The sequence below is a fragment of the Electrona antarctica genome, assembly GCF_951216825.1.
Source record: "Electrona antarctica genome assembly, chromosome: 15".
Lineage (NCBI taxonomy): Eukaryota > Metazoa > Chordata > Actinopteri > Myctophiformes > Myctophidae > Electrona > Electrona antarctica.
Genome location: NC_136796.1, coordinates 34,806,464 through 34,821,031, shown reverse-complemented (window position 1 = coordinate 34,821,031; position 14,568 = coordinate 34,806,464). Strand labels below are relative to the sequence as shown.

The window sequence follows — 14,568 nt, the reverse complement described above, 5'->3', positions numbered from 1 at the left end:
GGTACATGACCCCCTGAAGAGGATATGGCTGTGTTCTTTAATGTTATCCATGAGGCAGCTTTTAATGATAATTGTCTGTGTGTTCTGGGAAGCCCTTTGATACTCCATGTGACAGTCAGGCATGGCACACATCCCAGGCCAGCCTCCTGTGTCCTGCGTGTGACCTCGTCTGGTATCCATCGCTGTAGCTGTACAGCTGGATCTCTCTGTGAGAGGCTGTCTCTAATATCACTGGTTCCCAAGCAGTGGGTCGTAGGGACCCCTCTGTGGGTCGCCGACACATTTGTATGGGTCCCTTTATTATTGGTTTCCTACATTTAGCTTTTAATTAAGCAATATTACACGGGTGTTCTTTATCGTCATTCATTAATGACGATAAAGAACACCCTCGAGTGTAATATTGCAATTATACAACAGTTACCCTTAAAACTAAGAGTCGCTGAATATAATAATTCATTGCATAATTTTTCAATGACAGATGTAGTCACTATGACCACAAATGTCCCAAGAAACTATATAGCCTATAACTATACACCGAGTCTGCTGCGCTCTGAGAGAAAAGCACGGCTTAATTATTTGTTTTGATTAGCCGTTCCTATATCATGGTTTAAGCACGTCTAGAAAGATGTTTCAACCAATCAGATTGCTCCCTCAAAGCAACCTGTTCTTAAAAAACGTTTCCAAACATTCCCAAAAAAGCAACATTATGATTATTTTTTATTTCCCAGTATTTTTATGAAGAAATAAACAAAATAATCGAAGAAATTATTACACAAATTTGAAAACGTATTTCAGAAGTATATATTGAAAATAGCAGATCTACAAGATGTATATCTGCTATTTTCAATAGTTTGGGTCCCGGGCAAATGTCTAATCTCTCTTTTGGGTCACGGGCTATAAAGATTGGGAACCACTGATCTACTGTTATGATTGGCTGTCTCTTCTGGCAGGACGTCTCTATGATAGGCTGTCTCAGTCTTTGCCAGCTGTGTCTCTGTGGTCGGCAAATAACCGCACGTAAAAAATGGAAAATGGAAGAAAATAGGCTGAAAAAAGAGGCAAATTACCGCACGTAGCCGCAAAACGTTCAGTGCGTGTGTGTGCGCAGAGCACGCACGGGCACGACACATGCACGTGCGCTGCACGCCGTGAACTGGCCATACAGTACCTTAGCTTTTGCTGAAATGATGCCACTGTCAGCTGTCTCCCCCTGGTAGAATGTCTCCCCCTGGTAGAATGTATCCCCCTGGTAGAATGTCTCCCCCTGGTAGAATGTCTCCCCCTGGTAGAATGTCTCCCCCTGGTAGAATGTCTCCCCCTGGTAGAATGTATCCCCCTCGTAGAATGTCTCCTGGTAGAATGTCTCCCTGGTAGAATGTCTCCCTGGTAGAATGTCTCCTGGTAGAATGTCTCCTGGTAGAATGTCTCTCTGGTAGAATGTCTCCCCCTGGTAGAATGTCTCCCTGGTAGAAGTCTCCTGGTAGAATGTCTCCCTGGTAGAATGTCTCCTGGTAGAATGTCTCCTGGTAGAATGTCTCCTGGTAGAATGTCTCCCTGGTAGAATGTCTCCCTGGTAGAATGTCTCCCTGGTAGAATGTCTCCCTGGTAGAATGTCTCCTGGTAGAATGTCTCTCTGGTAGAATGTCTCCCCCTGGTAGAATGTCTCCCTGTTAGAAGTCTCCTGGTAGAATGTCTCCTGGTAGAATGTCTCCTGGTAGAATGTCTCCTGGTAGAATGTCTCCCTGGTAGAATGTCTCCCCCTGGTAGAATGTCTCCCTGGTAGAATGTCTCCCTGGTAGAATGTCTTCCTGGTAGAATGTCTCCTGGTAGAATGTCTCCCTGGTAGAATGTCTCCCTGGTAGAATGTCTCCCTGGTAGAATGTCTCCCCCTGGTAGAATGTCTCCCCCTGGTAGAATGTCTCCCTGATAGAATGTCTCCCTGGTAGAATGTCTCCCCCTGGTAGAATGTCTCCCTGGTAGAATGTCTCCCTGGTATGGTTTGTCCCTCTGATAGTCTGATTGTCTCTTTGGTTGTCTGTCCTTCTGTTCAGACTCTCAGAGGTACAGATTACCTATATAATAGCTCTCTCAAAGATTGCCTCACTGATAGATTGATAGATACATGGTATACTGTCTGTCTGTCTGTCTGTCTGTCTGTCTGTCTGTCTGTCTGTCTGTCTGTCTGTCTGTCTGTCTGTCTGTCTGTCTGTCTGTCTGCCTGCTACACTGTCTGTCTGTCTGCCTGCTACACTGTCTGCCTGCTACACTGTCTGTCTGTCTGCCTGCTACACTGTCTGTCTGTCTGCTACACTGTCTGTCTGTCTGCCTCCGTGGTGTCTCTGTGGTATACAGTATAGTTTGGCTGATAGTTTCCATGTTGTTGCAGGTTTGCAGGGTGGATGCATATAGCAGGGTGGATGCATATAGCAGGGTGGATGCATATAGCAGGGTGGATGTATATAGCAGGGTGGATGCATATAGCAGGGTGGATGCATATAGCAGGGTGGATGCAGCAGGGTGGATGCATATAGCAGGGCATATAGCAGGGTGGATGCATATAGCAGGGTGGATGTATATAGCAGGGTGGATGCATATAGCAGGGTGGATGCATATAGCAGGGTGGATGCAGCAGGGTGGATGCATATAGCAGGGCATATAGCAGGGTGGATGCATATAGCAGGGTGGATGCATATAGCAGGGTGGATGCATATAGCAGGGTGGATGCATATAGCAGGGTGGATGCATATAGCAGGGTGGATGCATATACCTGTAGCAGGGTGGATGCATATAGCAGGGTGGATGCATATAGCAGGGTGGATGCATATAGCAGGGTGGATGCATATACCTGTAGCAGGGTGGATGCATATAGCAGGGTGGATGCATATACCTGTAGCAGGGTGGATGCATATAGCAGGGTGGATGCATATACCTGTAGCAGGGTGGATGCATATAGCAGGGTGGATGCATATACCTGTAGCAGGGTGGATGCATATAGCAGGGTGGATGCATATAGCAGGGTGGATGCATATATCAGGGTGGATGCATGGCTGAAGGGATCAGTGGTTGACTGTGATGACGGCTGTTATAGCCTGACTGATTGTCTGGCTGTTTGGATCTAATGACTGACTGAATGTTGAACTGGTGGCATGGCTGCTGGTGGAAGGATGTGTTTAAATGGAAGCACAGGATCCAGGAGTAGTCTGCCAGGGTGAGGAGGTCAGTCAGGGAACATGAAAAAATGAAAATTCCCAGACCAAATGACCTGTTCCCAGACCAAATGACCTGTTCCCAGACCAAATGACCTGTTCCCAGACCTTAATGACCTGTTCCCAAACCAAATGACCTGTTGCCAGACCTGTTCCCAGACCAAATGACCTGTTCCCACCAAATGACCTGTTCCCAGACCAAATGACCTGTTCCCAGACCTGTTCCCAGACCAAATGACCTGTTCCCAGACCTGTTCCCAGACCAAATGACCTGTTCCCAGACCTGTTCCCAGACCAGATGACCTGTTCCCAGACCAAATGACCTGTTCCCAGACCAAATGACCTGTTCCCAGACCAAATGACCTGTTCCCAGACCGACCAAATGACCTGTTCCCAGACCGACCAAATGACCTGTTCCCAGACCGACCAAATGACCTGTTCCCAGACCAAATGACCTGTTCCCAGACCAAATGACCTGTTCCCAGACCAAATGACCTGTTCCCAGACCAAATGACCTGTTCCCAATCCTGTTCCCAGACCAAATGACCTGTTCCCAGACCAAATGACCTGTTCCCAGAACAAATGACCTGTTCCCAGACCAAATGAAGTAAATCAACCATTACGATGCCATCAAGGCCCGCAAAATACACTTTAGTCGACTAAATTAACTGCAGATTTAGTCGACTAAAATCGTATGATATTTAGTCTACAAAAACTAGTAAACTACTAAAACTCAAACATTTCAGATGACTAAAATATGACAAATTCAAAGACTATGACTAAACTAAAATAAAAAATTGCTGTCAACATCAACACCGATTTCAACCTTTTTATGTATTTATTTTCACAAATGAATGCCCTACTTTGACGTTCAAGAGTGTTGTGCTAAAGTTGCACTCATCAGGGCTGAATTCATAATCAGAATCAATCTTTATATTTTTGTCACATCTCATTACAAGTAAGGTGGGTGAAATTCGTAGTTGTAGTGTACAGGCTCATTTTTGCGGTGTTAAAAGATAGATTAGACTCATGAGCCTGTAGATGGTTACCGGTAAGTGTGTCTGTGGGTTGTATTAATATTTTTACCAAAGAAATGTATTATACCAAGAGCTTTTTGACAAGATAATAATTAATTGGCTCCATACCTCAATATTGTAGTTAAGTACAGCAAGTAAATGTATACTGTTCGGATCGGGTGATCAGAAATTGGGGCCGATCACGTAATTTTCAAATGATCGGAATTGGATCGGGAGCCTTAAAACATGATCGGGACATCCCTAGTATCAATATTAAATCCATATCATGATATTAAACTGGATATTGTCTGTGATTTGGGATATTGTACTATTGTGATGAAAAATCGGTATCGGCAGATGCACCAAATGAAATGATCGGAATCGGATCAGGAGCAAAAAAACGCGACCAGGACATCCCTAAAATTGACTTGGTTACTTTGCACCACTGATTGGAGCACGTGTTTTTTTTTGCATGCTGAAAAGTAACAGTTTTAGCAAAAGGTTTCCACCTGCTGACAGCGACAATACCCTTACTTTTAGTTTGAGATGCGCATCGTGAGTTGTGATCCGGCTCAGAGGACCGTTCGTTGCTGCTCATAGGAGATTACCGCCGTTTGTCTTTGTTTAATCTAATCATTTTAGCAGGATCAATGACCAGTCTGTGTTGTTTGTCTGCTCCAAGCCCTCTTAATTCCTCCCTGGATGTTTGTTTGTACTTATCTTCAGCTGTCTGTCTGTCTGTCTGTCTGTCTGTCTGTCTGTCTGTCTGTCTGTCTGTCTGTCTGTCTGTCTGTCTTTCTTAGACAGATAATAACAGATAATCATAATACGTTACCAGTAGCTACGGCTTTATCATAGAGGGAGATCACTCTCAAGAAAGGAAATGCAGAATAGCAGAGATTTATTGAACCATTTTAGCTTCAATAAATATCACCTGGCCTGCATTTTAGAATGAAAAAGGTGCTGTCCTCAACCTTGTCATTAAAGCAGTCAGACATTATTCATGGAATATGAATGCATGTACTGACAGCTGCTTCAGGATCATCAAATCGCTCTCACGTGGAGCCCAAATGCATGTTGGTATCTATAATCTGGCTTGATCCTAAAGTCGGGATGACCTCAACACAAATTCCTATGTATTGGGTGAATCCACATTGTAAATAAGATAACATAGGAAGAGAAATACATAGATAGAAAGATATATATAGACACATCATACATGTATAATAGATCGTAATAGATATAGGAACAGATCAGTCCACAGATCAGTCCCGGTAAATATGTAGGTCTTTAAGTGGATTGATATGCCGTTTTTATGGGTAATGCCTCTATTTCTATGTACTGATAGCTTCTACATTACCTGACTAGAACAGATGCAGAGAACCATGGCATGGGTCGGATTTGAAGTCGTCCTTTACGGCCGGGCTACACCAGGCTTTTCTATCTATCTATCTATCTATCTATCTATCTATCTATCTATCTATCTATCTATCTATCTATCTATCTATCTATCTATCTATCTATCTATCTATCTATCTATCTATCTATCTATCTATCTATCTATCTATCTATCTACGTATGGACAGAACCATTCTTTATCTTCCAATAGCTCACCCTCACCCATGCTTCCACCAGAGTCTTTGTTCATTTTTGTCTCCATCTTGAGATACGTCTTTCTCTCTCTCTATTTCTCTCTCTTTCACTCTCCATCTGTTCTTGTCAATCTATGGCTGTCAATCTCTCTGGTCTGTCTATATATTATTATTATTAGTGAACACACACCAGGCCTCAGAGAACAGAGACTCTCTCTGTCTCATCTCTCAACTTGCTGGGTTGACGCCAGGCCTTCAGACTGACGTTGGAATTCAGTCTGATAGTTTATCAGTGTTTTACTGAGCACAGGATAGTTTATCACTGTTTTACTGAGCACAGACTGGCGCATTGGAGCCATCAATATTATGGTTCCAAGCCCCAAAACTAAACTGATCATTTGATGGATTGTATATCGTTGCTGTCCAAAACTTTTCTGGAAATGGGCAGGGATCCAATAATATAGTTATTATTTATGACAAAAACAAATTTGTTTTCGATCGCAGACTTGCAAAGAAAAGACATCCAAACATATTAGAGCTTCATTTTGAACAAGGCAACAATTTTTCCAATGCCGGAATCAGGTCTATAGACTACACTACAGGGTCAGTACTTTTTTCAAAACCTTTTTTTGGTCATATTTCCTTGTATCACCAAAGAGCACCTAGAGCCATTGGTCCCTGGCCTGCAGAACTTTTTTTTCTCGGTATTTAGTCACAGGTCTCTTGTAAATACTTTGGTTGGTTAAATATTTATAAAAAAACAAAAGACACTTGAATCAGCTGGCGTAGTTTATATCTCAATGTATTCTTTGTTGTTGCATCGTCTGGGTACGGGCACATAAGAGTAAACATATTATGTTCTGGTTCCTCAATCAGAGGATATAGAGAAATGTGTCCATCCATAAAAAGAGCAAGACACAAATAAGGCAAAGACGGGACACTGATGGGATTTCAGAACATGAATGAGAATATTTGTTCAAAGAACACTGCTGCTTCCCCAGAGGAGGAGGAGGAGGAGACGGCTTCCAATATTCTCCTCACAGCAAACTTAGTTTTAAACATAACAGAAGCATCGCATCTCACACTAATCATTACAAATGTACAAAAGGTCACATTTTTCTATAAATGCTTAAAAAAAGAGATTCCTTCACCACCTATTTTGCATTACTATTGTGTGTCACTGTCATAAGGTGAAGAATAACATTCAGCATTTATTTATATAAACATAAAAAGATGAAATATGGAGATACAGGGTTGCTGCCCGATAACAGCAATATACAGTATACCAATATTATACTATACTATACTATACCCAATCTATGCCAAACCCGTTATTTCTCAGGTTTATTGCTTAAACCCTCTTTTGCCAAACTCGGGAAATCTCGGGTTTCTTAATGTCTCTTAATCCAGAATTAATAGTATTTTATTTATCGTCTGACAGCTGTTGTTAACGAGCGAGTTCACAGCTCTCTAAAGAGTCTCATTTTCGTGCATTATACTGAGTGGAGCCACCTGGTGGCAATCAGGTATTTCCGTGTATCCCCTGCAACGACAGCGGCCAAAAGAGATTGCATTTAAACCCATGCTGGGCGGCTGCACCCCATGATGACTGACAGCCCTGGGTATAGGCAACCCGACCTGGCAGGGATCTGCGCTCCAAGCAGCACTCTACTGTAGCTGTACTTCTCACACTTTCAGCCTGTTTTCAGTATTGTATTTAACGGCAGCGTGTTTGTGTGAATGAGCTGAGGTGGTAATTAATTTCACTCAACAGCAATTATTTGTGTTTTTCGCAGGTCCAGAGTACGTCCTGGATGCCTCATCAACAATATGTTATGCAACCAACCGTAAGTCTGCACCATTCACCTACAGTACAGCACATTTACAGTCAACTCCAGTATATCAAAGACACACACACACACACACACACACACACACACACACACACACACACACACACACACACAATACGCCAGTAAAGTGCAGATATTAAAAAAAAAAGTACAGTACCCAAGTAAATGTACTTTATTACTGTACACAACTGCTCACTAATGATCATGAATCATGCTCTCTCTCTCTCTCTCTCTCTCTCTCTCTCTCTCTCTCTCTCTCTCTCTCTCTCTCTCTCTCTCTCTCTCTCTCTCTCTCTCTCTCTCTCTCTCTCTGTCTCTCGGTGTCTCTCTCTCTGCTCGGTGTCTGGCTCAGCGTAGTTTAATGGCTTTAGGAGGGAATCATTAGGCAGTAAGCCCTTCGCTCAAGAATAGTTTACAACGTTGGAAGAGACGTCTTGATATATTTAGAGTTGTTAAAAAGACGTGGAAAAATACTAAAGACCCCTGTCTGGAAAGTCTTCTTTTAAATGCATGTTGCTCCTCGATCTGTGGCTGCCGGCCCGGTCCATTTGTCAGACATGCATGCATGCATGCCCACATAACGTGCACGCACATGCACATCGTACGCTGTCGGATTGAAACCTTGTACAGTTAGGTGCCACCGATATTGTCCCTTATCATTTGACCCATTTAGGCCTGACCTCAACATTTTAAAAATCCTTCTAAATCCTGAAAAAATCCTTCTAAATTTTCACGATTTTTCAAAAATAGCAGACCTACAAGCTCATAGCGCGCCACTCGGTGGCGCGCTATGAGCTTGTAGATCTGCTATTTTTCAATAGCTAAATTATAACATAATGTTTAAAACACCAAAAGGGGTTCCCGCCCAAAATGTGTTAACTGTCCTTTTGCGCAGATCACGCAAACCTCAGCAAAAAGAAAAGGACAATATCGATGGCCTCCAACTGTATGTCCAAACAGTGTTGATTTCGTCGACCAAAACTGTGATGAAAAATGTTCATCGACTACCTTTTTTCACTGACGAAAACGATATAAAAAATGAAGCTACGATGACTTAAACTAAGACTAGAGGTGGTTGCACATTGGACGCGTTTTTCGGAAAACTGATGGAGAAACGCAGCTAAAAATCCGAAAAACGCACTCAGTGTGCAGGGACCTTTTATATACCGACAATTTCGTCATCAAATAAAAACTAGACTCTGACGGAGACTAGTGGACACGAGATCCAGTAGAACTAAAAGACAAGTGATCGTATGGTTGGTTGCATGCTGAAAATAGCAGACCCCCGGTGAGCCTGGTGAGCAATATGTAGATTGTAGGCTGTATGTTGCATCGCAACACGTTGTGAGCTTGTATATTGGCTATATGTTGCATCGCAACACATTGTGAGCTTGTATATTGGCTATATGTTGCATCGCAACACATTGTGAGCTTGTAGATTGGCTATTTTTTTGCTATTTTGTGTGAGTACATCAACAAAGCAGGCCATTCATTTACAAAAAAATATATAATAATAATGGAGATATAAGGTTTCTGCCCTGCCGAAACGACATACCATATACGCACACACATGCACGCGCAGACGTCTGACAGCCGGCGAGATGATGGTTCTACTTCTGCGGTTGGTGTGCCATAAAGACTTGACAGAGTCATGTTATTCCTCTGTGATAGATAGCTGCTTGGAACTGTCTTTCCTAAGCATACAAACCAGTTGTGGAAAAAGTACTGTTTTACGTAAGTAAAAGTATCAATACTGTAATATAAAATTACATCCTTTTCAAAATGTACTTGAGTAAAAGTACAAAAGTATATTGGCATCAAAATGAAGTACTTAAAGTACCAAAAGTATAGTCATTATGCAGACTGTCCCCAATGCGTCACGATGCGACGCACTGTGAGCTTGTAGATCGGCTATTTTCAAATGGCCGAAATGTATATGGGGCTGAAGTGTTTAATGTAAGTTTTGTAATCATAATCAGAAACTAGGACTAAAGTTTTCAAATAATTGTAGTGGAGTAAAAGTACAATATTTGGATCCGAGATGTAGTGTAGTAGAAGTAAAAGTATTGGAAATTGGAAAGTACAAAATGGATTAATTAAGTACAGTACTTAAGTAAATGTACTTGGTTACTTTCCACCACGGCTCATAGATAGCTGCTTGGAACCGTCTTTCCTATAATAAAGCATACAAACACATTTTGGTGGCGGGAGGGAGGGTTTGGTGGCGGGAGGGAGGGTTTGGTGGCGGGAGGGAGGGTTTGGCCCAACCAAGCTGCAGTGACTCAGCAACATTTTACCAGACGGTTGCTCAGGGTTACGCCAAAGCCAGACAGAGTCACACAGTCATATATTAGTATTAATTAGATTCAGCTCAGCAGCCAGACAAGGCTGCCTGTTCTGCCTCAGAGATGCCAGGCTGCACGGCCACGCCACTTCCTGATGCCCTTCAGGTTGAAGAGTTCACTTTGTTTGCTGAAACGTCCTTAAAGGACCACTTTTCAACTTATCTTCATATTATTGGTCACTAATATAAAATGGCACAATGTTTTTCTACTCGGTCTGTGTCTCATATAGGAGGGCTGTGGGCACTTCAGAAACCCACCAGTGACATCATCATTAGGCTTTATTCTTTTTCCTCTTTTTTTTTAAAATTATCATGAGAGTGATGGCTTCTCCATTATCGCATTGCAACTTTTCAGGAATAGAAAGCCTGCAGTTTATATTAGCTTGGATTCCCCATTGATGATGATGTGATGTGTCCTTCGGGCTAAAAACGGGTCATAGCCATCATCACAAATGTGATGAGGTCGGCACATTTTGGGCAAGTGGCTATGGCCGATACAGTATTGTCTCCACAATACTGTCTCCTAGAATCAATCACCATATCGTAGAATCAGTCTCCATATCATTCTATATCTCAGAATAAGTATACCTACTGTATCAATAGAATGAGTCTCCATTAGGGTAAAAGATGTAGTCTTTCAGTTTATTTTTATTTGTATTATTGTATTTGTATACAGATCTCCAGTTGAGGTAACACAACCTCTTGGTTTGTTTATTTGTTTGTTTGTTGTGTGATCATGTGATGAACAACGCTGGCGCCTCAGTTAATTGAAGCGATATATGAGGTGATTACAAGGTGTTTTAGTGTTCAGCGATGCGTTGAATAGGCAGACATTTATGGGCCGTCTGTTGTTCTTGTTAATATTTTTGTCAAGAGCCTTTTTGCCAGCCGGTGCATTAGAGCAGTGCTTCTCAACCCATTCTCCACATGATTTTACGGTGGGGTTCCCAGATGACAGTGAAGTGAAAACATTGGCCAAATTGTCAAATAATATAAGAAATAATATATATATAAAAAATTGTGAAAATAGCAAATCTACAAGCTCACAGTGCCTCACGTTGCGAGGCATGCCGTTATTTTAGTGTTGAAGTAGGCTGGCCCAAAATGGTCTTTTCCTTGACGCAAACAAAACTAAACCCCTTAATATGACATAAAGACTTTATACATCATATTTAGTCTTGCGGCAATTTGCACTACATTTGCGTTTCATTATGTTCTATATGGTGTGTTTACCTGTGTGTGACGTCTCTCCTCCTGTGAGCCTTCTTAATGCTGTACAGCAGTAACATAATGTGGACTTAAACACTTTATTTTGAAGCCCAGGGATCATAATTGATCCTGACCTTCTGCCGGAAGCATTTCATTTAGCTTAAATCATGCCTGAGGTGCTAATGTTGGCTTGAAGCTGTGTTCTCTTCTTCCCTCCTGACGGGGACTGCCCTTAAGGCAGACCTCCCGTTAGTCCCACCTGTGCTGTGGGTTACAAATCACCCGTGCTGTGGGTTACGAATCACCCGTGCTGTGGGTTATGAATCACCTGTGCTGCGGGTTACGAATCACCCGTGCTGTGGGTTACAAATCACCCGTGCTGTGGGTTACAAATCACCCGTGCTGTGGGTTACGAATCACCCGTGCTGTGGGTTATGAATCACCCGTGCTGTGGGTTACGAATCACCCGTGCTGTGGGTTACAAATCACCCGTGCTGTGGGTTATGAATCACCCGTGCTGTGGGTTATGAATCACCCGTGCTGTGGGTTATGAATCACCCGTGCTGTGGGTTACAAATCACCCGTGCTGTGGGTTACAAATCACCCGTGCTGTGGGTTACAAATCACCCGTGCTGTGGGTTATGAATCACCCGTGCTGTGGGTTATGAATCACCCGTGCTGTGGGTTACGAATCACCCGTGCTGTGGGTTACAAATCACCCGTGCTGTGGGTTACAAATCACCCGTGCTGTGGGTTACAAATCACCCGTGCTGTGGGTTACAAATCACCCGTGCTGTGGGTTACAAATCACCCGTGCTGTGGGTTATGAATCACCCGTGCTGTGGGTTACAAATCACCCGTTCTGTGGGTTACGAATCACCCGTGCTGTGGGTTATGAATCACCCGTGCTGTGGGTTATGAATCACCCGTGCTGTGGGTTATGAATCACCCGTGCTGTGGGTTATGAATCACCCGTGCTGCGGGTTATGAATCACCCGTGGCTTCCTGTGAGGTTAGGGTCTGGGATAGTGTTAGTAATGGTCTGACTAACGGGAGGTCAAATTACGTCACATGCAGCAGATTGCTTCCATTCCAGAGGGCACCTAGAATAATGGCATCACAGAAAATAACATACCTACAAATACACGCTGTACTCTGTGCCAACTTTACAGTATTGTTTGGAGAGGAAGAACTGTGCGTCAGCAGCAGGGATGCATGTTACGGAAGTGCAATGCAGTACCGGTTCTCAAAGTGGGGTCATGGGGATGTCGATTTCAGCTCTGACATTTATTTCAGAGCTTGTGTGCTGTGCTATTAACTCATTTTGAAAAGAAAACAGTTTTTCTCCTCTCCTGAACAGTTAGTCTTGCCCCAATGACTGTCTCTGTATCAAAATGACTCACATATAGTACCGAACCAACCAGCCGCGTTTCTCCCTGTAGAGGCCATTACCGCCCCGCCCAGCCCTGCCGCTCCATTCCACCCCTGCTGGGTGGGGACTGCCCACATGTAATCTGGTCACAGCAGGCCACCAGCCACACACACACGCACGCGCACAGTCCCACAGTCTCTTGAATCGCATCATCCGATCAGGCAGCTCACTTCACACTCTGCCTCTGACATTTTCCTGGGTAGATTTTAAATTATGGAATTGGTAACCAAATTAACCCTTGCAGATCTTTAACACTTGAGAGCTTAACATGAAACCAAATGGACCCTTTCGGGTCCATTTGGTTTCATTTTAAGCTCTCAAGAGTTACATCTGCATTCCTAGGTTAATTTACAAGACGTCTACTCAATTAGAGAACGTAAAATAATTATTTTTGATCGTTTGCCTGTTATCTCTCCTATGGTACTGCATCAATTCAGTACAGAATTGTGGACAAAATCTTAACGACCACAATATATTTTTTAGTTTTGGGTCTGAGGAGAGGCTAAATCTCAACAAATAGTTGGTGGTCCGTGTGGCTCAAATTCCAAATAAATAATGATAAAATAAACAGAAGATGTTTTATTATTTGTAATTTTGCCACATACTATTGATCAAAAGATTAGGATTCAGGTTGACAATGATGGCAGTGTTCCTTTTATTGCTAAGGATTGTACTGTGCAGTGGATCTCAGCTCACCAGGAGTTATCATCATCATCAGCATCGCAGTCTCGGAAGACCATAGATATCTTGTGCATGGGAGTTAGGTCTTGATGCAGCTTCTGCTGTGGCTGAGAAGACCAGCAAGTGTGAGGCAGGCTCGGCCGCAGATGACACACGTGTGGGCCGGTCCCGGAGTTGTTGATGGTGCGGCGGTGTCCAGTTGTTTTTGCTTTCGCTTTGTTCTCTTTGCTTCATGGTGTTGAGCCAGGGTGGTTTCATATGTCTGCAGCGCGTTGCGGAGTGCCTGCTGCCACTGAGGGCAATCCTGTGCTGCGTCTTCCCACTTGACATGACTGATGTTGAATGACTTAAAGTCAAGCTAGAAAACCCTGAGTTGACTGGAGTCCTGTTCTACGTTTCCCCCCCCTCGCGCTGTCCAGAACCAGCACAAAAGCCTCTGCCCGGGCTCTGGACCTGATCACCCCTAAATCTCCATATATGGAGCTGGCCTGTTCTGACATCACATACATAAATCTCCATATATGGTCATAGAAGGGACACAGACAGATGGGTGGAAGGGGTATACTCTGACACGGGTACAACAGGTATTGCATCTGGATCTCCAACTTCCATTGTTACCGACTCGGTGCTCTATACAGCCGGGCACCGGTCTAGTTTATTAAATAATGAAAATGGATAGATAGATGTGTTGCTTATCCCTAGCATAGAGACGCTGACGATTCAAGTGGTTAAACACATGTAGAGCAGAAACACAGATGTCTCAGTCTCACTTCCGTGATGTTTCTGTCCTCCCCCACCCACCCACACACACACACACACAGACAGCTTCATGGTGTCAGACATGGTGACGCATCACAGTCTATCATCTCCGTGTGCTGCTGCACTGTATGTGTATATGAGTCGTGTATATCGCCATATGTGCTCCTCGCTGTTCATTCCCCGCAAGCCGCCCATGCGGGCCCGTTGCCCGGCGTACGTCGCATCCGTTTCCCCCCAACCTTATGTCGCCGGGCGTTTCCCGTGGCCCGTGTCTGTCACGTCGTGACTCGTGCCGCGGCGGAGCGCTAGCTTCCGTCACCGTCACACGGTGCCAGGCTGCGATGGCCATGTGGCCGACCGTACGTCCGCCCCGCGCGCTCCCAGTGGCCCCGTCCCCGCTGTCGCCCGTCTGTGTCTGTCAGCAGACCGAACCCAGCTGCCACGCAGTCTAACACATTAACACCTGAAGTCCATCC

The 14,568-nt window shown here is 43.9% G+C and overlaps 1 protein-coding gene across 4 annotated transcripts in view; it reads left to right on the top strand.

Annotated features, from left to right (window-relative positions):
- Positions 1 to 14,568, top strand: part of LOC306937797 (RNA-binding motif, single-stranded-interacting protein 3-like) — a 572,911-nt gene that overhangs the window by 516,820 nt on the left and 41,523 nt on the right. For all 4 annotated transcript variants that reach the window (XM_079521750.1, XM_079521751.1, XM_079521749.1 and 1 more), the window contains one exon: positions 7,611 to 7,661. In XM_079521750.1, the coding sequence (XP_079377876.1) occupies positions 7,611 to 7,661 (51 nt within the window). The remainder of the gene's footprint in view (positions 1 to 7,610; positions 7,662 to 14,568) is intronic.